Source organism: Athene noctua, chromosome 19 (assembly GCF_965140245.1).
Source record: "Athene noctua chromosome 19, bAthNoc1.hap1.1, whole genome shotgun sequence".
NCBI lineage: Eukaryota > Metazoa > Chordata > Aves > Strigiformes > Strigidae > Athene > Athene noctua.
The window spans coordinates 7,272,153-7,294,959 of NC_134055.1; the positions used below are offsets into that span (position 1 = coordinate 7,272,153).

The 22,807-nt window shown below is 46.0% G+C and overlaps 2 protein-coding genes across 3 annotated transcripts in view; one reads left to right on the forward strand and one right to left on the reverse strand.

Moving 5' to 3' along the window:
* Window positions 1–325: 325 nt before the first annotated feature.
* LIG3 (DNA ligase 3) lies at window positions 326–20,869 on the forward strand. The gene is made up of 20 exons (XM_074922675.1): window positions 326–445; window positions 833–1,410; window positions 1,912–2,049; window positions 2,936–3,133; window positions 3,582–3,733; window positions 4,635–4,801; window positions 5,464–5,541; window positions 5,657–5,825; window positions 6,475–6,630; window positions 7,079–7,210; window positions 8,027–8,106; window positions 8,572–8,659; window positions 9,571–9,648; window positions 9,915–10,038; window positions 10,415–10,557; window positions 11,376–11,450; window positions 12,040–12,186; window positions 13,223–13,397; window positions 14,289–14,380; window positions 15,203–20,869. Exons 2-20 carry the CDS (start codon window positions 852–854, stop codon window positions 15,437–15,439), a joined length of 2,988 nt encoding a protein of 995 aa, XP_074778776.1. The 5' UTR covers window positions 326–445; window positions 833–851; the 3' UTR covers window positions 15,440–20,869.
* Window positions 20,870–20,937: 68 nt separating this feature from the next.
* The window catches only part of RFFL (ring finger and FYVE like domain containing E3 ubiquitin protein ligase), a 31,309-nt gene continuing 29,439 nt past the window's right edge, over window positions 20,938–22,807 (reverse strand). For both annotated transcript variants that reach the window (XM_074922698.1, XM_074922700.1), the window contains exon 7: window positions 20,938–22,280. In XM_074922698.1, the coding sequence (XP_074778799.1) occupies window positions 22,099–22,280 (182 nt within the window). In that variant the 3' untranslated portion in view covers window positions 20,938–22,098. The remainder of the gene's footprint in view (window positions 22,281–22,807) is intronic.

The window sequence follows — 22,807 nt, forward strand, 5'->3', positions numbered from 1 at the left end:
CTCGGAGGGCCCGTGCGGTGAAGCCAGGGGCAAGGCATTCCCTCAGCCCTGCCCCAACGCGGCGCCCTCGCAGCGCCGACCGCGGAGGGCGGGAACGCGGGAAGCCCCTCGGCCCGGGCGCGTGACGCTGACGTTGCCATGGCGGGAAGACGCTCCCCAGCAAGGGGGCAAGGGGCGGGGCCTGCGCTCGGGGCGGGGCTTGCGCTCAGGGGCGGGGCCAACCGCCCGCCGCGGCGCGTCACGCACGCGCACGGCATGGGCGCCACTTTCGGGCGGAAGGGGCGGGGCGCGGCGCGGCGCGCGTGCGCTCTGCCCTACGGAAGCCCGCGGGCTGCGCTCAACGGCGCGGCGGGGGCGGCGGCGGCTCTGGCCTAACGCGAGGCCGGAGGGTGTCCTGTCCGCCGGCCGGAGGTGAGGGCGGGATGGAGGCGCCGTGAGGATCTCGGTGAGCCCTTCACCTCGGCGATGGGCAGGGCCGGGCCCTGGGGCCTGCCGCGGTGGGAGGTTACGGTTGGGCAGGGCGGGAAAGTGGCCTTGGAGCGGGCTGGTGGGGCCCGGGGCTTGTATGTGAGGGGAGAAGAGAGTGGGGGGGGGCCCGAGGGTGAGGAGGGGTCTGTGGTGCAGGCGTATGGAGGATGGGGGCCGGTGGAGCAGGCTCAGGGGCTGACGGAGGCCGTTGGGGGCTGGGGGACCGGGTCGCAGACGGGGAGGCAGCTGAGAGGCGGGCCTGGGAGAGAGGGGGGAGGACTGAGGCCTCAGAGGCCTCACATCCCACACCGGGCACAAGGCACAGGCAGCCAGGGGGTGGCTCAGTCTCCTCTCTTTTTTGCAGCACACGTGGAGCAGGCTGGATGCCCACAGGCTGCAGGACACTATCACAGGCTGCCCGGGCACTCGGCAGGGGCAGAGGACTTTTCTGCCCCCATACACAGGTCTCCTTGCCAAGGCCTTACCTTTGTTGTGTTGGCCTCCCCGCGGTCAGCCCCAGTTACTGGTACCAGCTGCTTTTACGCCGTGTATCTCTCAAGTTTGCGGGCAGAAACCAGGGTGGTGGTGCTGGGGATTTCCATTTCTCCCTGCTTTTGAACCTTTGGCATCGCCAAGCCTGCACAGCTGCAGAGGACATGGCAGAGCAGAGGTACTGTGTAGATTATGCCAAGCGTGGCACGGCAGGCTGCAAGAAGTGCAAGGAGAAGATCGTGAAGGGAATGGTGCGCATTGGAAAGATTGTTCCCAATCCTTTCACGGAGTCTGGCGGGGACATGAAGGAGTGGTACCATGTGAAGTGCGTGTTCGAGAAGCTGGAGAAGGCCCGGGCCACCACCAAGAAAATCGAAGACATCACAGACTTGGAAGGATGGGAAGAGCTACAAGATGAGGAGAAAGAATTAATCAATAAACACATCTCAGGTGAGACACAAGGCAGAACCTGGGTCACTTTTCTACCTTCTCTTGTTCAGGGTATGGTGCTGTTGGCCACACAGCTGGGCCTTTACCACAAAGCCCTCACTGATGTATTGATGTGACCTGGTGACAGAGTGGGTAGTGCTGCTCAAATCTGTCTCAGCCCTATAGGAAAAGGAAGTAGTAGTCACTTCTGCCGTAACACTTTAATTCATTTGTCACAAGTGATTGTGGAGAAGGTCTAGGTGATTTAATTCACGTGCAGACACGGGCAGATAAATCCTAGGAGGAAGCGTCAGTTACTTTCCATTTTCATCTTTTTTTTCTGTGATCTTTAATAAATGATGTAGGCTTTTAACTTTTGATGTCTGAAAAAGTTCCTTCATTTTTTTTCTCCTTCATCCCCAGTTCTTTTAAGACTTGTTTGTTGCAGTATATCTTACATAATATGTTGAGGGATGTATGAGATTATTTCTAACATCTGGTTTGAATCTTACTGTTTTACAGAAGCTAATTCCAAGGCTTCAAATACACCGAAGAAAAAAGTTATAGTCCAAGCGAAGCTTACTGCCACAGGACAGTTAACTACAAAAGATTCGTTAGCTCTCACCTCTCCATCACCAAAGAAGTTCTCTGGTTTCACAGGTAGGACTTAAGAAACCGATTCTGGGAAATCCTTCTCAGATCAGTAGTTTTTTCTGTATGGAAGATGGTTTAGTTTTAATTACTTTTTAAAAATATGGTTTGCCAAAAATCATTCATGCTTTCTTAGGCTGTCAGTCTTGAAAGAAGTGATATTTGAGTTTCTAGTATTCCCAAGGAAACAAAATTTATGCAGTAACCCACATTATCAGGCTGACTCCACTACTGCCTTAGTCCATTGGCCAGTTTCAAACAGTGAAGGTACAGACTGAAGATATCCCATGTGGAACTCAAAATCTGTAAAAAATTGGTGAGGGATTCCCAGTTACAGCGTTCATGGAAGAGAAAAACTTATTCCTCAGCAGCTTGTCCTGAGAAACAGCTGCCAGCAGGACAGTCGGTGTGTGAGCACTGAGTGACGTGACACAGGCGTGTAGCTCTGAACTATCCAGAGCACGTGTTGCGAAGGCACAGCCAAAGACATGAGAATAGGTAGGGGTGTTAGTATGAGAGAAGAGGGGATGGGAACATTTTTCCCCCATTTTAGAAATGACCTTACAAAAATATCTTGCTGTGAAGGGCAAAGGCCTATAAGAAATAAAACAGAAGCATTTGCCAGCAGGAATTTTTTCTCACCAAGGTTTAATCATGTTTGTCTGGAAGAATTAGGATACAGAAAATTCTGGTGCACTGTGAAGAGCAAAGCTAATGACAACATAGTTAAGATTTTTTTTATGGTAATTAAAATTTGAAGTCACAAATTATTCAGTTCTGAAGCTTTGCCAGCATTCTGGAATTGTTCTTTTCAGCTTGCCAAGCAGAGGTAGCTTCAACTTTAAAATTTGCACAGTATTGTACTTATTAAAAAGCAACTTTGTCACTAATGCAGCCAAGCCAAAGAACTTGGAAGATGTCTCTGCAAACTCTTCCCACAAGTCCAGCCTATCTGCAAAAAAATGTGATCCGAAGCACAAAGACTGCTTGCTGCGGGAGTTCAGGAAGCTCTGTGCCATGGTTGCTGAAAAGCCTAGCTATAATGTGAAAACACAGATCATCCAGGATTTCCTGAAGAAGGGATCTGGAGGAGGTATGATTCCTGCTTGGCATTCTCAGCGTATGAAAGCCCTCTCAAAACCAACCTCAAAGTATTGTTTCAAAAGCAAGGGTGAAATAAAGTTAGATTGCTGTGTAGTCCGAGCTGTGTGCTGTGATGATTTCTGAACTACAGAGGTAACATTTGCAAAGTGAACTGTTTACCTAAATAACACATCCAGACAAGAATGTCTCGGGCTAGGATTGCGGGGAATGTTTGCAGGTGCCGCCAAACTTAGTGCTGAGATCAGATTTGGAGGACAATTGTGGGTGTTTCCCCTAAGAAATCTCCTTTCATGTGAAGCGGAACAGCATGGTAGAAAGACAAAGCCCCAGCTGCAGGGTTTTTTTCCCAGGGTCATGCTAATGGGCACAAACAACCAGAGCTTGTACATGAAAATGAATTGTGACAGTTTCTAATAGTCTCTGCTTTTTTTTCCCAGATGGTTTTCATGGTGATGTATACCTGACTATTAAACTGCTGTTACCAGGCGTCATTAAAATTGTTTACAACTTGAATGATAAGCAGATTGTAAAGCTGTTTAGTAGGATTTTTAACTGCAGCCAAGAAGAAATGGTCCGGGACCTGGAACAGGTGAGTACAGAGAGTTCTCTTCATTTCTGCTGTTCAGTTCCTTGGTATGGAAATTCTGTAATGATTTCTTTTTACTCCTATTTGAAAGATCGTTAGCTTGATTGTTAGAATGGGAGTTGCTGACTTCTTTTTTTTTGCTTTAGCAGTTTTCATAGCACTTTCTGCCATCTGGAACCTTTAGAAAATAATGTTTGAACAGAAAGCAAGATATCAATTCATCTGCAAAACTTTAGAAAGCAAGACTAAAATATCTAGGCAAGTTGGGCTGCATCTGCTTTGTCTAGCATATTCCTGTGTAACTGATTTATATTACTTTTTTGGTAACATTACATAGCAAAAACTGATTCAGTTAACAGATCTGTTACTATGAGCTTCAGTTGATTCATACAATTAAGCTCCACTCATACAATTGCAAGTGCTCACATGTGTGCATTTAATTCCTCTGCATAGGAGTTTATAATTGACTATGCACGCATCTGATTCATTGCAAGATGGAGAAAATGAGTGCATTAGATAATGAAGCTAATTCTTCCACCTGTTTTATTGCCTTGGTACATACTGCCTTCTAGTGACATCACTAGGATGTTTCAAATCCTTGGATTTACAAGTGGATTCATCCTGAGGAAATAAAGGGTCTGTAGTGCTGCAGCAGTGAAAAAATAGAGCAGTGAGATGACACTGGTACACTCAATTCTTTTTTTTTTTCCAAATAAAACAGCTGGGAAGCTTTATTCTGTGTTGTGACAGCTCCTTTCTAATGTTTGATTTCAATTCCTTCATGCAATGCCAGCATCATTCCTGTGCTTTATCCTACTGACTGGAACCATGTTGAATCTGCAGTGGTGTCTCCATTCCCTAGCCATAGCTCTGATCCACACCCTTATCTTGTTTTTGGAGACAGGGAGATGTTTCAGAGACCATACGCATCTTCTTTGAACAGAGCAAGTCTTGTCCTCCAGCAGCCAAAAGTTTCCTGACCATCCAAGAGGTAGATGAGTTCCTAATCCAGCTATCAAAGCTTACTAAGGAAGATGACCAGCAAAGTGTGCTGCAACATATCACTCGCAGGTAAGGAAAGTCATTGTCCTCTGAAGGTTTACCCTAAAACTAGGAGTGGTTATCTACATATCATGAGCTGGAATGGGTGAAAAACTAATCGTAAGCCACAGAGACTGAACTTAACATCTGTAAGATGCTGTTAGACAAGGTTTAAGACACCTTGACTACTGACTAGAGTGGAGAACATGTGTGGCTCCTCTTTTCATGCCAGAGAATTTCATCCTTGCCTGTCAAGACTGTTCAGTCAGTACTAAGCAAGTGGCTTGCAGAACTAGCTTAGTGGTATTTAGCTGTTAATTAAGTTGCTGTTCTTGGGTATGTTGGGAAAAGCCTCTAAGCCACTTAGACATGTTAAAGATTCTTTGTCTGGCTCAGTTTGAGTTGATCTGGGGCTGAGGATGTTGCTATCATTTACTCTTGATGCGTTAATTAAGTGAATTTTGGAAGGTATGTCAACACTGAAGCAGAATTAATATTGACATTCAAACATAAAGATGCCTTTTGGGTATCTTCTTGTTACTCTGAGATGTCACTAGTAATGTGTCCTCACTTGAGGTTGAACCCTACAGAAGGGGAGGACTTTTTTTAGACATATGGATGAGGGTTTTTTTTCAGCTGGCAAGTAGTTCAGTTAAATGTCTACCATTTCTGAATCTTCTCTTGCCCTTCAGGTGTACGGGCAACGACCTGAAATGCATCATCAGGCTAATTAAGCATGACTTGAAAATGAATGCTGGAGCAAAGCATGTGTAAGTCTTACCTTGTCTTGTGAGATAAAACCAGCAGCGGGCATTAACCTCATAAGCCAGGAGCAGCAGACCTGAGGTTGATCCATGTTTCCCTCCTCTCCCCGATTTGTTACAGGTTGGATGCTTTGGATCCCAATGCTTACGAGGCGTTCAAAGCGTCCCGCAACCTCCAGGACGTGGTGGAGCGAGTGCTGAAGAACCAGCTGGAGGCTGAGAAGGCGCCCGGGCTGAAGCGCACCCTCAGCGTGCAGGCCTCTCTGATGACCCCGGTCCAGCCCATGCTGGTAATGCTGGCTGCCCTGCACTGGTAACCTTCAGCTGAGCCAGAGATGGAGTCCTCATATGTACTGTCAGAGACCTCACCTTTAAGAATCAGTAGACAGATAAGTGGCTGTGTGTAGTATGAGCTAATAGAGTGTGCAGTGCTGATTTTTATGTTTAACACCACTTTATAAAGTGTTTTCTACCAATGTACTCAGTACTTGCACCTTCAGTGCCACTGCAGAAGCTAAAGTCTTGACTTGCTTTCAGTCCAGAAGTGACTTTTCCTTTTGCTGTCATTCCAGAAGTTGATCCTTTCTCTGGAAGCAGCATAAGCTTTCCATTGGATTAGAGATTCAAATAAGTTTGGGTTTTTATTTGAAATATCAGAGTTAAGTATTTACTTCTGGGCTAAGCACACTCCTACATAAGGCACAGTACTTAACTATTTGGAACGGATAAGCACCAAAAAGCTGTAATTATCTGGGCATATGCAGGTGATTCTAAATAAATAATTAAGAAAAGGACAAGTTGGACTGGATATTATAGACCCTGAACAAAAAGATCTCCAAAGGAATTGGTAGTTCTTTCATGAACTTAGGTAAGAGTAGCTTTATTTTTAAATGTATCGTCTGAGTTTGTTTGGAACTTCTCTCTCTCCACCTTTCTAAGGCTGAAGCCTGCAAGTCAATTGAGTATGCCATGAAGAAGTGCCCGAACGGCATGTATGCAGAGATCAAATATGATGGCGAGCGGGTGCAGGTCCATAAAAATGGAGATCATTTCAGCTACTTCAGCAGAAGCCTCAAACCTGTCCTTCCACATAAAGTAAGCACCTGTAAACTGTGCCAGCTCCTCTGTAAACACAAGAGAATTTCACAACAGTTTCTGTAGGCGAGTAGGATGTCTTCTGCTGTAGACTTTTTTTCTGATTTATGTAGATACTTGGCATCTGGAAAAGCAACATTTAATAAAATTGTAATCAGTTAGTTTTGGGGGACATTAAGAGCTTGAAACTAAAGTGAAGCTATCTGCCTTAGAGTCCTCGTTATGCACTGTATTTTGGGAGACTTGATGCCAGATGGGTGACGGTTGTACATGTTCAAGACTCATTTTTCTATTTGTAGACTGTGTTTCTGTACCGTAGTAGAAGGTAAAGTTAGTGCAGATAAGCCTACACATGCCTCAGACATGCTTCTGGAGAAAACATCTGCGTTGGAGTGAGTCCCTCTCTTCAGCCAGTAGATGTATTTTTCTTTTCTGTTTTTTTCCCAAGGTGGCCCATTTTAAGGACTTCATCCCCCAGGCTTTCCCTGGTGGGCAAAGTATGATCCTGGATTCAGAAGTTCTTCTGATTGACAACAAAACTGGCAAGCCCCTTCCTTTTGGGACTCTTGGTGTCCATAAGGTAAAAAAAAAAAATATATATATATATATATATATATATATATATATATATATATATATATATATATAAAAGAATCCTTTGTTGTGGTTGGAGGCTGTTATTCTGCTAACTTAAACACACCGTCATCTGTCATCCTGCTACAACGGATAATTTAAGAGATCTGGTGCTTGCTAGAGCATCTGGGGGAAAAATAAGATCCCTGAGAAGGCTGATATTAATGAAAAGGTACTGCTCTAATACAGTGGATTTGATATTAACCTGATCACTAGCAGGACAGTAGGAAAACTTCAAAATAAATATTGAAAAAACCCTTGGAAAATCTTGCAATTCTGTCATTGCGTGAGCGATGTATGGCAGAGTGGAAGACCACAGTGATGCAGAGAGGATGTAGGAACATTATGAAGTGCTGATGTCTAGACTAAATGATAGTGAGGAAGAGGACAGTGAAAAGAAAACTAAACTGTAAGTGCTTTAACTCAAAGCAGCCATTAATCTGAAGTCTCTGGAATGCTTGCTGGGTTTTTGTTGCAGCATTAGTGATGGATGTTACGTTGCTCAAAGTCATTAATATTTGTGGAATTGTTTCCCTGTCACTCGGAAATGAGCATGTTTTATCTTTAGTTTCAGCTTCAACATGTCCAGGCTAATGCTTAAGTCTCAGAATATGTCTGTCTTCTGAAAGAAGCCTAAGCTTATTATAACAAAAAGATTAATGAGATAAAAATACATCCTTTTGTTTCTGCTCTTTTTCTAAACTCCATATTGCTGCTTGCTACAGCGGCACATTTCTTTTAATCAATCTTACTTGTCTTTCAGAAAGCTGCTTTCCAAGATGCCAACGTTTGTTTGTTTGTGTTTGACTGCATCTATTTCAATGACATCAGCCTGATGGACAGGTATGTGTCTGCCGTAGTGGGAGAGTAGCCTGAGCAGTTTCCCAGTGTGAACTGGCTGGAAAACTACCACTGCAGAGGGAGCAGCACACGGCGGCTGTGACCACTGGCCACCTACCCCTGGAGAGTCAAGATGGCAGGGGAGAGTCCTTGCTGTGCTAGGAGTTTCCCTGTGGAGCTCCATCTTGCTCTGCAATTCCACAATACCAGGATTAACTGCATTTCAACTGAACTGCTTGTGGTTCAGTACCCAGCTCATGCTGTATCCTCTGAAACTAAATGCACTCTTAGCACAAAATTTCTATTTTATAACTTAATTCCTGGAAGAAAGGAAGAATTGATTGTCCTTTCTGGAACTCTGTAGGATAAATCATTTAATTATTTAAATAGCTTTCCTCCGTGTTCACATGATGGGTACTTCATGTTAAAATTGCTTGCTTGTCCTTAATTATCTATACCCTGGTTTAGGCCTCTGTGTGAACGCCGTAAGTTTCTCCACGACAACATGGTTGAAATCCCCAACCGGATCCTTTTCTCGGAGATGAAGCAGGTCACGGTGAGTTCAGTGTTAAAACATCATGCTTGGTGATCTTGTGGATTGCACTCTGGACACTTAGTTGCTGTGTCCCTTGTTATGGTTAAGGCTGCAAATCCAGCAATTTACTGCCTGTCAAAATAGTTCTGGTGGTCTATGTGCGAGGCTTCTTGAACTGGCACTGTTGGAGAGCTGTGCCTGTGCTCCCGTCTGGTCTCAGCTACAACCACTTCATTATAGTCTTAACTTGCACATCTTTCTTGTGGCTTTGTAATGATTTTACAGCCACTGTAGCATTGTTAGGAGGAGCTAAAGCCTCTTGTAACTTTGTACTGTGCAGTGCTGAGCTGTGTAGAGAAGACTGAAGTATGACTGAGGGGAGCTAGACTGCTTCCAGTTTCCAAACTGGCAACTTCAGGTGCCACAGAGCCCGGATACTTCCTGAGTGCTAAAAACTGCATTTAGACAGCAGTGTGCTCAGTTTTTCCTTTGATTGTTATGCACAAGCATAATGTGTCCCATTATTTTTTCCCTATTGCTACTGATTTCAGTAATACCTTGGTTTGAGAATGCTTGGACATTTGGGGAAGAAGAAAAGAGCAGGTCCCAAGGCAGTTGGATAGAGAAGTAAGCACGTGTTGCTGGCTGAGGAAAATGTCTGTGTGACACAAATCAGTGTGGCTGCCTGATCCCTGAGGAGTACTTTTCAACTAACCAACCCTTCTCTTCTTGGAACATATTCCCAGCTTAGACCCTGGGTGTGCAGCTAAGAGAACATGTATGGGACTCTCCTTGGAAAACTATTTTATGAAATTACCCATTCATATCTCTGCGGTTGCTTTGGGTTTAGTGCACTGCTGCTTCAAATAGAAGGCCTGAAGAGCACAACTCTTTGACAGTCTTGAGCTAACCACGTTTCCTTTCCTTTTCAGAAAGCTTCAGATCTTGCAGATATGATCACCCGAGTCATCCGTGAGGGACTGGAAGGACTGGTGTTAAAAGATACAAAGGCAGGTTCACGTTTACTCTTCATCGGTGTATGCTGGGAATTGGGGAATAGCAACAGACAGGCCTGTGGATGAAGCACACCCACAAGACATCTTTGAAACATTTCTAGGTTACTGTTGATGCTGATGTCCAGTCCAAGCTGCTCCTCCTATATCTGAGCACTGCTGTGCTCTTGTACCACTAACCTGGATAAAAGCAAGGGCTGTTTGAGGAGGTAGCTGTCCCCAATGATCTTTCTGACTGGGGGTTCTTGCCTTGTTTTGCCCAGGGTAATTATGAACCAGGAAAAAGGCACTGGCTGAAAGTGAAAAAGGACTACCTGAACGAGGGTGCAATGGCTGACACTGCAGACCTGGTGGTGCTGGGAGCTTTCTATGGACAAGGCAGTAAAGGTAAGTCTCTGCACTTGGGTTAAGTCAGAGATCTGTCAGTTCAGAAAACTCAAGCTTTTTCCCACTCCAGGCCTCTTGCAGCATTTGGTCTCCTCCCAGAACAGGAGCGGCTGTAGCAGTGACAGTCTGCTTCAGTCTGTTACGTGCCAGTTTCTGGTGGGTTAAGTGGCACAGCAAAGCCTTCAGCCTCTCACACAGTGTAGAAGCTCTCAGTTCAGCTTTGTTTATGGGAGCCGTTGCTGTGAAGCCATCACAAGCCCAAGGCCCTTTGTTTGACTCCCAAAGATGGAAGAGTTTGGGTTCATTAGTTTGCTTTTTGAGAATCTGTGGCTTGTCCTGGAGATGATGTGGGCTGCCCCGCTCTCCCCTCCTGCAGGTGGGATGATGTCCATCTTCCTCATGGGCTGCTACGATCCCAAGAGTGAGAAGTGGTGCACTGTGACCAAGTGCTCCGGTGGCCACGATGACGCCACCTTGGCGCGTCTGCAAACGGAGCTGGATATGGTGAAGATCAGCAAGGTGAGAGGGGCTCTGGCCTGGAGGCAATCAGAGGAGAGCTCAGCAAAGGGCTGGGTAACAGCTGCCGTCCCGCTGAGCTGCAGCGAGGTGCTGGCTACATGCAGAATGGAGGGGCTCTGCTGGGAAGGGATAGAGGCTCAATTAGTGTTAAAGCAGATAAACTGCTCTGACACCAATGAGATGTAGGTGCAGCCAGCTCCTAAGATGAAGCACTGCCTGAGATTTGTACTCAGACACTGAGTGGGAAGCCAGGCACCATCTGTTTCCTGCTAAGACAAAGTTTTATTAGGAAGAGCACAACAAGTACCATTTTATTGGCATATTGTGATTGGTGAAGACAGTCACTAGATGGGGCTGCGGGTGAGAAATGCTCCAGTCAGGCTATTGCCTTGTGGCAGCATAACCTGACCTGTTGGAGTTAAGACTTCTTGTGAGCAGCTTACTTAAGTGAGGAATTTTACTTTTTAGGACTTAGAGAGCTGAATATTAATACTTACTTGACATCCTGAAGGCCATTTGCATCAAGGTTACAGAATCTAGTTTTATATGAATTGTAATTGGACCAACAATGTTATTGTCTTATATACAGAATGACAGTAGCTGAGAGCTATATTATAGATAATTTTTGTGATTCTCTAGGTAAGAGAAACTGCTGCAGATGAGTGCACCTTGCACTGCAGGGTAAAGTGAGTTTCATTCATACAAAGGCAATGTAATACCTAATCTAATTCTAGGGTATCTTTCAGCAACTTTTCTGTAGAAATAGTTTCATGTATGATCATAAGTGCTATGATTCTGGTTTTGTTTTTCATTAATAGGATCCTAGTAAAATTCCAAGGTGGCTAAAAATTAACAAAATCTACTACCCAGACTTCATTGTCCCTGATCCAAAGGTAAGTGCTGTCATAGTCATCTAACTATGGTTTCCAGTCCTGATGTAGCAAGCTACTGTACTTCATTTAAGTGTACAAATTGTCTCCGTTACATGATTAGTCTTATCCCTGAACAGGAAATTAAGCGCCAGGTTTTATCTCTGAATCTTACAGGTGCATTTGAGGCTAAGAGCTTTATGAAGAAATCATACCTGCAGCACTTCTGGGAAATACTCTGCATTAAATCCCTTCCAGAAATGAATTTGCTTTAAATTTGAGGCATGAAAAATCTGACTTAAAACGGTTGAAGCGCAACTGTAACCCAAAAGTTGCTAACATTTTACAAAATTTATCATTATGCTTTATGCCATGTATGTCTGATAGAAAAGGTGTCGTTTAGAAATCGGCATTATATATTAGTTGTGGATCTCTGACTTGCTGAAAAAAATAGAAGTTTTTCTATTTACAGTGATCCAGAAAGTGTGTATATGGAACTCTGTGCTGGGACAGCGGGGGGGTTTGCTGTAGAGGTGGAGGAACACAGACACATTAGAGTTAGTTCATGAGAAAACACAGGAATGTGACGTGACTTCCTCAATAATGTGTTTAGAAAGCTCCAGTGTGGGAGATCACGGGGGCTGAATTCTCTAAAGCTGAAGCCCACACTGCAGATGGGATCTCCATTCGCTTCCCTCGCTGCACCCGCATTCGAGATGACAAAGACTGGAAGACAGCCACCAACCTCCAGCAGCTTAAGGTAAGCCTGCGTGCATGTCTGCAGCACCTTCCAGGATAGGTTCTGACAGCATCTGTGTTCAGAAAGACAAGTTTGGATAGCAGGGTGTGTAGTGAAGACATCTGCTGACTGGTACTATGATGGCACGTTACATTTTCCATTTATTCTAGGCTCAGGCTGCTTGCTGGATTATTTTGATGTGAATCTTACTCTTTCACGGGGCCCCTCGAGTATCTTGAGCTGTTGTGCACTTTCAGGAAAGTCTGTGCTGGCAGCTAGTTGTATCAGCTCTTGTAACAGCCTTCATGGTGAGCAATTTCCTTCCTGGAAGAGGTGACCTTTATTCTCTTTAAGTGGTTGTGGTCATTCAGTCTCTCATTAATTGCTGAGATTGGGGAAGGCATCTGGGAAGTGACTGAGGGCACGGGGGCCACCTGGCAGGCAGTCAGGAGCCCTGGGGCTGCACCCCCCCCAACAGCTTCTGTGCCTCCTTTGCTGAGAGAAACCCATTGGCTGGCTGCCATCCCCAGCAGTAAGTCAGCTGTTGATGAGCTCTGTTCTCAGCCTCCTTGCTGCTGTTTGGGCTGCCTGCACGCTGCCTGCACGCTGCCCGCAGGGACACTTGGCAGCAGATATAAGTGCTTGTTACGCCATGGAAGCAAGGAGTGATTCAGCCTACCGGCTGGCCAGCAATCTTTCTGGCTCCCTATGCAGGCCAGGGAGGGAAAGGTAAAATACCCTTGTCAGACAGACTGTTCCCCAAGCGAGCAGTGGGTATTGTTCATTTTCTGGGCTAGGGAGCTGGGCTCTGAAGCGTTAGTGTGGCATCTATGAGTCTGTCTTGATACCTCCCTGTATGGCTTCCCTTAATGTCAGGCGGAGAGCTTGAACAAAGTTGACAGGAAAATGGCTACAAAGAGGTGCAGGAAGTAAAAGTATAAAAGCAAACACTTTGGGGAGGGGAAAACAAACAAGAGGAGACCGTGCATTATGGCTCGTGTCTAATGTCAGAGGTTTCGCTGTGGCTAAAGGCAGTGCTCTGTTTCTGGTGGGACAGGAGCTGTACCAACTCTCCAAAGAGAAGGCTGATTTCAGTGTTGTTGCTGGGGAGGAAGATGAGTCCACAGCTGGCAGCAGTGGAGAGAACGAGGGAAGTTCCAGGTCTTCCACACCACACAGCACTATTAAAACTCCTCCAAGCAAGTCACCTGCAAAAGCCCAGAAGCCAGAAGGTAAGATGGGGCTTTCTAGGGAGAGACCCCTCAGGGTGTGTTCTCTGCCTTTGGGCCAGGCTGGCTTTGGATCTTCGACGTCTGTCAGATGCTTGAAGATCCCGTGGCAGCTTTCATGTGCATGTCAGGATTAATGGGCAAAGCTTAGTTTAGACCCTTGGTTTGGCCTGTGTTACTGATAGCAGGGATTGAATAGCCACAGCTCTGAGGTGTGCTGGGCTTGAGAAAAGATGGAAACAGCAGTGATGTTGCTTAGGCAACTCATTTAGACAATAAAAGCTCTCTGAGATTATGCTGCTTAGAACAGGTATCTTGAAGCTAGCAGAGTCTCATAGTTTGTACCAAAACTACTTTGGAGTGACTTCTCTGGGACTGCAATCTCTTTTCATCTCATTAGATCATGGTCCTTAGTAGACTGTGCAAGACTGATCTGAACAGCAACCCTGCTGCTCCTGTGCCTATAGATCACATGCCCCTTGGTTAGACATTTTTGGCCGCGAACCAGTATTTATTTGGATGAAGTTCATGCATATAATAGGGCACCTGGATGGAGGGGATTTCCAGGTAGTAAATGGTAAAGCTGTGAAATGTTTGCTTTACCCGTGCTTTGTCACTGGGGAATAGCTTGAATGAAAGTGAGCAGTCTCAGAAAAGTGTGGTGATAGCAAGGAGGGAAGTTGAACAGCAACATCCTGGAGATGAGGGCAGGAAGATCCCCCACACGGTTTGCAGTAGAAAAATGTGTCTTATAGTTAAATTCTAATTCATGGATTTTCCAGAAAGAGGGCAGGGAAACTTTTCCCTTTTACTCTCTTCACTCTTCTCCCCCCACTTTAATACACAATTGGTATCTGGACAGAGAGCACAAATGAGAAGTTATTTTGTTTTTAGAGAGCAAAGCAGTCCTTGGATCCCCTCAAAAATCAGAGGAGAAACGAGGGGAGAAACGAAAAGCCTCTGAGATGGAAGACAATGGAAAAAAGGTATGGACAGCTGGGCAGCAACCACTTTGGGGTGGGAGGAAGCTGAGGCAGTTTCGATTTTCTGTTCACTTTTGCCTTCCATCTGGAAAAGTCTTTGAAACCTTCCTATAGCAGCACCCAGAATTGAAATGTAAAGGCAGAAACAGCAGTGACAAGCCCCGTTGTAAAGGAAGTGGATGGCTGCAGCTCTTCTTTCCAGTCTGCAGAGCTGACATAACTGGGTTTGTCATGCTAAAGACCAGTGCTCTGCTCACCCACCAACAATGTCCTGCTCCACAAAGCATTGTGATTGCTGAGTAGCTACTCTTCCTGACTGCTGCGTATGGAAGAGCTGGGAGCTGTAAAGGGAGAGAACTGTCCTTTCTAGCTCATTGTGCAGCAGACTGTAGGAAAGGATTAAGAATCACTGAGTTCTCATTTCCCAATAAGCCTGGAGTAACTATTTTGATGCAAGCACCAAGTCCCCTCCCAGTGTGGTGACATTTTCGTACTTTAACTAAGAAGCATCAGCTTGTAAAAACAAAGTCATTAAGATGATGTTTACCAGACCACATCAGCAGCATCACTGAGGGGAATAACGGGGTAATAATTCCCCTTAGCTAAGGAACCACTGTTCAGCTGCACCATCGGGCTTTCAGAGGAACTGTGTGGGTGTTGCTCTTGTGTATGATTTAATAGCAGTTCAAAGTTATTAGGCATGGGATTAGAATGACAACCTTGGGAACTGTGAATGGACTCGTTCATGCCTCAGAGAATTTAGAGTAATTTCCAGACCAATATTTTTATCAACCTGTGCTTCTCATCCTCTTTCACAATCGGCAGACGCTGCTGGACATATTCACTGGTGTGAAGCTGTACCTGTCGCCCTCTGTGAAGGACTTTGACAAAATCCGTCGGTACTTTATAGCATATGATGGGGATCTTGTGCCAGAGTTCGACACGGCCTCAGCAACGCACGTCATAGGGGACAATATTGATGACAATCCTGGTGCTAAGCGTGTGTCTCCCAACTGGATCTGGGAATGCATCCGGAAACGGAGACTGGTAGCCCCGTGCTAGCAATGTGGGGCAGCTGTGACCAGCCTTGACACAAGAATTTCCTGAAAACAACAGCTGAAAACTAGGTAGGTGGAAGAAATGGTGAGATTCCTCTGTGGAGACATGGATAGAAATAAAATACCCGAGTCCATCAGAGGTAGTTACAAAGATCCATAGCAACCATATGGTATGAATTAAAACAACTCTCTGAAGAAATGTCCCTGCTGAATCCATTTTTCTGCCCATAATGTAGACCGCTGCACTTACTGAGGTGCTGGTTTAGTCTCCTTGGGTTTTTAAAGTTTGGGTATTTTTATAGATAAAGAAATAAAACTGAAGCAGTTTCGCCTTTGCTGTCAGGACTTATTTCCAAAGGTTATTCTCTGCCTGGACAGGAAAACAGACCACCAAATACATGAAAATATTGACTGTATTGCCAGGATCATCCTGCTGCATGGCTAGAGTTTACATGAAGGACACGTGTCCTTCTCCCAGTTGGACTTCTCTTTCCCATCTTTTAACATTCAGCCCAGGTCTGTATCCAGTAGCAGTTTATAACTCTGCTGTAGGTTTCATGTTAAAACTAGGACACCAAATAAGCAACTGCTGTAGCATTATCCAGGCATCCTCCTGGAGTGTTTGTTTCCTAGAATATGTTGCTCGTGTTCTGCTATTCATGTTTCAACAAGCAAAAGCTGGGAAAGGATCTTGACCATCTGGATCTTTTAGGGTAGCTGAGAGACCTCCTTATCTGAAGCTGTTCAAAACTAGTGCAAGTACTTAAATATTAATGAAATGAGGAAAATAGGTTTTAGAAACGGGTTCATTTTAACTTCACTGATCTGCAAATGACAATATGCATTTGCTGACTAACTCTGCATGAGTAGGCCGAGTGCATGTGTGTGCATTATGACAGGAAAAGTGAGTTGACTGATACACTGGTTCCCTTAGTCTCAGGGGTACAGAGTGTGTTCTCTCCCCTTTGTGATCTCCACAAAGTTAAGATTGCACTGCTAAAAAGTTAGTGTTTTCAGTTAACTTTTTTCCTTCAACCTCTCTGTACTTGTACCCCCACCCACTAATGATATTTAAGCACCTGGTATCCCTCACCTTTTCTGGTTGAATCAGAAGTAGCTGTAGGATCTGCTTTCTCCTTACCTGCTGGTAACAGAGTCAGAAAACAAGGTTAACTATATCACATTTCAACTTTATTATAAAATTATAAACCAAACTTCTGTACCAAAACTAGTAAGTTTAAACATCATAGTACCAAGAGGATTTAATAGAGAATAACATGCCATTTCAAGTAGAATATTAAATTTTAAAATATTTAAACTATGTACAGTGTACATAAAGCACATAAATATTTCCATTTACTTTATTAGTTCAGATCATTATATTCCTTTGGATCATTAATCAGTTTCCTCCAGATTTTGATTTTTTCCTTAAAAACAATCATCCATAAGTAGAGAATCCCTTTTTGCAAGGGAAACACTGTAGTCAGGAGGGGGGGGGGGGGGGCGAAGTCCTCTCCCTTCAGAAAGCACATTTCAGAGTCATACAGTGGGTATATCTTCTCATTCCCAAAGTTTGAGGCATTGATCTGCAACTTGATTTATCTGCTGTAGAAAATAAGCCTGCCCTCTAGAAGTAAAAGTACATCTGTCCACAGGGGAATAATCATCTTCCTGCTAAATTCCCCCAGCCCTGAGTTTATTGAAAAATATGACAACATGGATTTTCACAGTGAATTTACTAAATGAGGCTGTTCAACACTTTGTATGTGTATTCCTGTACCTCTTGAATAGGTCCCTGTGAACCTCTTGAAGAGTAAATACAGTTACTGCTTACCTGCAATTTTTTTTTTTAACATGATGCATTGAATTGTACTGGTTCTCTTCTGATGCTGGAAGCTATTAAACCTTAAGCCAAAGATTAGAGAACAACCTGAACAGGGAAGGAGGTAAAGCTCAGAATTTTTAGTTCAATAAACCTCAGCAGCTGTTGCATTTTTGTGGAGTTCAGAGACCACCTCAGTGTGGAGGTTCTGCTTCCTACTAAGTGACAGATTTCTTCATGTTAAGGGCTTTGTTGATTCCAACTTGCAGAGTAGGGACCCTCCATGCCAGTTGAGAAGTGAGTTGCTACTCCTGCAACAGTCCATGTTAAAGATTACACAAGTTTAATTTGCAGTTAATGTATATTACCACTTATTGCAAAAGTAGATGGCTTTGGTGGTCTGCAGATTGAAGAGGAAGGACCCATCACAGCAGGAGAGATGCTGGAGCTGAGCACTGACCTGCTGCCCACGCAACAGCCAGCACAACTCATAAACAGCAACGGGTGGTAGTGGTGGGCTCAGGCACGCTGGAGAGCCCTGCTGCTGCCAGGAGCAGCCTGAGGAGCATCCAGAAGGATTACAGAGCCCTGGGAGTGGCGGTGAGGGACACTGGAGCACAGGTAGTCCTGGTCAAAGGGAAGGGGTTTGAAAGGGCTGGTTGAGTCTGGTAAATCAACAGTTGGTTACAGGGCTGGTGCCACAGCTGGGGGTTCACCTACTTCGACCATAGGACTTGCTTTAAGAAACCCAGCCGACTGGGGGCTGTCTGTCAGAGAAGGGGAAGAGCATCTTTGGCCATTGGCTTGCCAGGCAGGGGAAGAGGGATTTCAGCTAAAGTTGCTGGGAGATGCCAGTGCCAGCAATAGCTGCCCAGAGCCTGGGAGGTGTCACAGGGCAGCACAAAGGAATGCCAGCCACTAAGTCAGCTTCATGAGGCCCAGCTTAACTGCCTCTATGCAAATGCATGTAACATGGGGCATAAACAAGAGGAGCTAGAGATGTGTGTGCAGCTGCAGGGCTAGGAACTTTGTGGCACCAGGGGGATGTGGTGGGATGGCCCCTACAACTGGAGTGTTGGCATGGAAGGATACAGGCTCTTCAGGAAGGACAGGCAGGGGAGATGAGGTCCACAAGCCCAGGTCATGGGGGATTTCAACCACTCTGATACCTATTGGAGGGACAACACAGCAGGGCACAAGCAATCCAGGAGGTTCCCAAAACACACTGATGATAATTTCATTTGCCAAGTGATAAGAGAAGCCAATGAGGAGAGGTGCTATGCAGGACTTTGTTCTCACTAACAAGGAGGGGGAATGTGAAGCTCCAGGGCAGTCCTGGCTGCAGTGACCATGAAAAGATCCTTCAGGCAGTGAGGAGACCCACAGCAAGCTCACTACCCTGGATTTCAGGAGAGCAGACTTTGGCATCTTCAGGGATCTGCTTGGCCAAGTACCATGGGATAAAGCTCTGGAGGGAAAAGAGGCCCAAGAAAGCTGGTATTAATATTCAAGGATCACCCCCTCCAAGCTCAGGAGCAATGCATTTCAACAAAGAGGAGGTCTGGCAAAAACACCAGGAGGCTGCATGGATGAACAAGGAGCTCCTGGACAAGCTCCAACACAACAAGGAAGCCTACAGAGGGTGGAAGCAGGGACAGGTGGCCAGGGGGGAATACAGAGAAACTGCCCGAGCAGCCAGGGTTCAGATTAGGAGAGCCAAAGCCCTGATAGAATTAAATCTGGCCAGAGATGTCAAGGGCAACAAGGAAAGCTTCTGTAAGTATGTTGGTGGCAAAGGGAAGACTAAGGAAAATTTGGGCCCTCTCTGGAAAGAAAGGTGAGACCTGGTTACCTGGGGCATGGAGAAGGCCGAGATACTCAATGACTTTTTTTCCTCAGTCTTCACCAGCCAGTGCTCCAGCCCAAGGGACAGGACCAGAGGCAAAGAGGGGACTGGGAGGATGAAGAACCACCCACTGCAGGAGAAGAGCAGGTTCGAGACCGTCTCAGGAACCTGAAGGTGCACAAGTCCACGGGACATGATGAGCTGCATCTGCAGGTCCTGAGGGAACTGGTGGGTGAAGTGGCTCAGCCACTGTCCATCGCATTTGAGAAGTCATGGCAGTCCAGTGAAGTTCCCACTGATGGGAAAAGGGGACTATAACCCCCGTTTTTAAAAAAGGAAATAAAGAGGACCTGTGGAACTACAGGCCTGTCAGTCTCACAGAGTGGATCCTCCTGGGAACTCTGCTGGGGCACATGGAAAATAAGGAGGTGACAGGTGACAGCCAACACAGCTTCACTAAGGGCAGATCGTGTCTGACAGCTTGGTGGCTGCGTACGACGGGGTTACAGCTCTGGTGGGTGAGGGAAGAGCAACTGATGTCATTTACCTGGACTTGTCCCACAGGACATCCTTGTCTCTAAAGTGGAGAGACAGGGATTTGGTGGATGGAGCAGTCGGTGGATGAGGAATTGGGTGGGTGGTTGCACTCAGTGCTCCATGTCTGAGTGGAGAGCGGCGGTGAGTGACGTTCCTCCGGGGCTGGCGCTGTTCAACATCTTTGTTGGGGACAGGGACAGTGGGGTCGAGGCACCCTCAGCAAGTTCCCTGACACCGAGCTGTGTGATGCGGTGACACGCTGGAGGGAAGGGATGGGACATCCAGAGGGACCTGGACAGGCTGCAGAGGTGTGAACCTCATGAAGACCACGGGCAAGGTCCTGCACATGGGTCAGGGCAATCCCCAGCACAAATCCAGCTGGGTGAGGAGTGGATGGAGAGCAGCCCCGAGGAGAAGGACCTGGGGGTGTTAGTGGATGGAAACTCAGCCCAGGAAGCCAACCATGTCCTGATTTTCCAAGAGCAGTGTGGCCAGCAGGGTCAGGGAGGGGATTCTCCCCCTCTGCTCTGGGATATGGACCTGCTCAAGTGGGGCCAGAGGAGGCCATAAAGATGCTTGGGGGGGCTGGAGCACCCCCTGTGAGGACAGGCTGAGAGAGTTGGGGGGTTCAGCTGGAGAAGAGAAGGCTCCAAGGAGACCTTAGAGCGGCCCCCCAGGGCTAAAAGGGGGGGCGGGGCTCTTGATCAGAGCGTGTAGGGATAGGACAAGGGGTAACAGTTTTAAGCTGAAAGAGGGGAGATTCAGTTTAGATCTAAAGGAAGAAATTCTTCCCTGTGAGGGCGGTGAGACACTGGCACAGGTTGCCCAGAGCAGCTGTGGCTGCCCCCTCCCTGGAAGGTTCCAGGACAGGTTGGACGGGGCTTGGGGCAACCTGGGCTGGGGGAAGGTGGCCCTGCCTGGGGCAGGGGGGTGGGACTGGATGATCTTTAAGGGCCCTTCCAACCCAAACCCTTTCTGTCACTGCCCTTCCACTACCCCAGAAGCTGTAAGTGGACACTTTTTTAAATTCTGTTCCTCCGCTGGCAGCCAAGCAGCAATTCAGTTTGAACACACCCCCACCTTAAAGCAGAATACTAGACAGGAAAAAACCTGCAGCAGAAGGTAATGAACTCCAGAAATTACTTGAAATGTGTATTCATCCACAGTGGCTGAAAACTTAAGGCATCAAGATTCTGAAATTTAGCTGTGTTACCAGCCAGACAGACTGAATGCTCACAGGCTGCTGAGAGAAAAATATCCAGTTACAATTTTCTCTAGCAAGGCTTCCAAATGAACATGCTGTTGGTGGGGATAGCTATAAGGGCTTGCTGTTGTCACATATGAGACTACAGAATCTCCTACCCCCCCTCACAAGCAGAAAGTACAGAATAAATTACTTCTGCTAAGGAGCCTGAATGTAACAGGACTGTAAAATTGAGCAAAGGGGAGGATAGGGGGAAGCTGATGAGTAAACAAAAGCATCTGCAGTGATGATCACTCATCAGCTAAAGTTTGGTTTCTTTCCTATCTCCCCTCTAAAAAGAAAGTCATTTGTACTTAAATATGATTGTGTAGCAATGGAATCCTTACTGTTTAGCTCTGTTTTCCTCACTAAACTCTTTAAAAGACTCAAGCCTTAGATTTCATAGCTCCTTAGCCAAGTGAGGTCAGTTCAGTTTTAAAACCATTGCTGGCATATACTGTAAGGAAGCCTGTAAAGTCAAAGGAATCAACAACAGTCAAACAAGGAATCTCCTCCTCACTGGCATGTAAACAGAAAACCACCACCACACAAGCTAAGGCTGCATGTTTCACAGTCTCACTCCCCTTACATTTTTCAATAAGACAAAGTCCATCTTCAAATAAAATTATACATTTTCCCACAATTGCACTAGGCTAGAATTATGCTTATGTTGGAGGCCATCTGCCTGTCCTGCAAGCATAAGAATTTAACATTAAATTTGAAAAAAAACAAACTAGAAAATTAACAAGCACAGTAAAATTTTAATCTTTGAAAATAAAGTTGTTGCTGGGTGTATAGCCTAAGCAGTAAAACAAATGTCACTTTTTGAGACCCTAGTCCACTTCTACATACTATTCAGGGGAAAATATGAAGCCTCTGAACCTGATGTTTGTGATGGAAAGCCAAGCATCCCCCTGTCCCAACACCAGCGGATCAAGTTATTCTAGAACGCAGGTTGTTACTGATTGCTGTGTCTGCTGCTGGCAACAAGCTCCAAGGAGTCCAGGCACTGTGGTGTAAAGCACAAGAGCGGGAAGAGCACAGCCAGGCGGGGCTTGAGCGGGAGCGACTTTCCCCAGGCTTCATCCTTCCCTCACTTCCAGCTTCCGATGGGGTCTCCAGGGTAATCTCTCACCTACCTATCTGTAGCAACTTTGACCGTTTCTCTAACAGCAGAAGAGGTTTTAAGGCATCACCAGTCTTCCTTACACACACTTAGGACTTAAAGACGTGGACAGCCCTGATGACGTACTGCCTGCATATCGGGCACTCGCTCATCCGCTTCCCACACTTGGTGCACGTGACCATGTGGCCGCACTCGAGCAGGACACAGTCAATGGGTGCGTCCATGCAGATTTTGCAGAGGTTGTCCTCCGTGCCAGGGAGCCCAGCACCACCTGAGTAAAAGAGAGACTACGGGTTGAATGAGACAAAGGTAAGGCAGTTTTGTGCAATCCGGGAGTTGGCTTTATCAAAGGGCTTCCCTAACGTACTTTTGCGTGATCTGAAAAAAAAAAAAAAATTTCCCCTTTCACATCCACTAATGTGGATGTATCTGCTCCATCAACTGGAAACGAGCAGAAAGTTTTAGCTTTTATACAGTAAATTCTGTGTGATGAAAACAAGTATGACAGCTATCCTTGGCAATGAGGCAAATGAAGCAACATGGGTCTCTTTTCCCAAGTAACAAGTGATAGGACAGCCTCCAGTTGCACCAGGAGTTTTGGATAGATTGGACACTAGGGAAAAATTCTTCACTGGAAGGGTTGTGAAGCTTTGGAACAGGCTGCCCAGGGAAGTGGTGGAGTCACCACCCCTGGAGTGTAGGTGCACAGTTTAGTGGCCTTGGCAGCGTTGGGTTTATGGTTGGACTCTGATCTTGAGGGTCTTTTCCAACCTAAACGATTCTGTGATTTACCAGTAA